The following is a 1,347-nucleotide window of genomic DNA, read 5'->3' as shown; positions in this document are numbered from 1 at the left end:
GCCGCTCATCTCCTCCCCTCAGCGACCCAAGGAACAACGGCTTCAGCGATAGGAGCACGCTCTGCCAATCAACTCTATCCCCGCCCCATCCCAGCCGGCGTACGTTGCATTGGTTGCATCAATACCGGCCTCCGATATGATTCTCTTCTTGGATTGGCTAATAGCATCCTGTTCCTTTTGCGTCAGAAGCTCGCGATTGGTTAACCGCGTTGCCAAGTTCCGGACGCGGCTCGACCATTGGAGGCTGTGGGCCCGCCCCTGCCGGCTAGGTGAAGGTGAGAGTCTCCTCCAGTCGCCGCGGTTGGACCGGACCGAGCGGCTTCAAGCGCAGAGTGGAAGCTTTCGGCCGACTCCAGCTTTCTAGCTATGGCGCCTCCATCAATCTTTGCCGAGGTTCCTCAGGCCCAGCCGGTCCTTGTCTTTAAGCTCACTGCTGACTTCCGGGAGGATCCGGACCCTCGCAAGGTCAACCTGGGAGTGGGAGGTAAGGATGCAGTGCCCAGGAGTGTGTGCAGCCTGGGAGTGGAGCGGGCCTAACCCTGGCTGTGGGGACCGTAGGAGATAACCAGGCCCAGCTTAGCTCCGTCGGAGAGGAGGCAAGATCCATGAGACTTAGTTCAACCTGCCCATTTTACAGATGGGCATATGGAGTCCCTGGAAAAGGGAGATGTATCAGTGTACACACAGAAAAAGTGTAGCAGTCAGGGCACAAACTCAGTTTTTCCGATTCCGCATTGTGTGTTCTTTATACTGAATCCTTTCGCCTCTTAAGAAATGGGGCGGGGCTTCCCTGGTGGCTCAGTGGTTAAGAGTCCGCCTGCCGATGCAGGGGACACGGGTTCGTGCCCCGATCCGGGAAGATCCCACATGCCGCGGAGCGGCTGGGCCCGTGAGCCCTGGCCGCTGAGCCTGCGCGCCCGGAGCCTGTGCTCCGCAACGGGAGAGGCCACAACAGTGAAAGGCCCGCGTACCGCAGAAAAAAGAAAAAAAAAAAGAAATGGGGCGGCCAGGGATTGAAAGGAAAGGGATAAAAATAGGAAGCCTTATAGGCTTGAAGTCCTGGCTGCTGGGGAATGGAAAAAGGAGAACTCTTAGCCCTAGGGAGCTCTGGTCTGGGATGGTAAATGTTTGAGTGACTACCAGGTATCAATCAGGTAGTTTACCAAGCCTTTTGCGGGGAAGACTGAGTCTTGGTTTTGGCCCCAAAGAGATTAAAATCAGCAGGTGTTAAGTGATGTAATAGAGATCTAAAATGCTTTTCAGACAGGTTAATGCTCCCTGGGGATCTGGGAAGAATGTTCTGGCTCTCACAGATGTGGTGGGAATGGGTAGAGATGGTGGAAAAGA

General features: G+C 55.2%; 1 protein-coding gene across 1 annotated transcript in view; it reads left to right on the top strand.

Annotated features, from left to right (window-relative positions):
* The first annotated feature begins 248 nt into the window (after positions 1-248).
* GOT1 (glutamic-oxaloacetic transaminase 1) overlaps positions 249-1,347 on the top strand; it is a 30,535-nt gene continuing 29,436 nt past the window's right edge. Inside the window, exon 1 of the mRNA XM_007470322.1 lies at positions 249-484. Coding sequence (XP_007470384.1) covers positions 367-484 — 118 coding nt within the window. The 5' untranslated portion in view covers positions 249-366. The remainder of the gene's footprint in view (positions 485-1,347) is intronic.

Source organism: Lipotes vexillifer, unplaced genomic scaffold (genome assembly GCF_000442215.2).
Source record: "Lipotes vexillifer unplaced genomic scaffold, Lipotes_vexillifer_v1.1 scaffold916, whole genome shotgun sequence".
NCBI lineage: Eukaryota > Metazoa > Chordata > Mammalia > Artiodactyla > Lipotidae > Lipotes > Lipotes vexillifer.
Note: the sequence above shows the minus strand (reverse complement) of the source record. Positions and strands in the feature narration are given on the sequence as shown.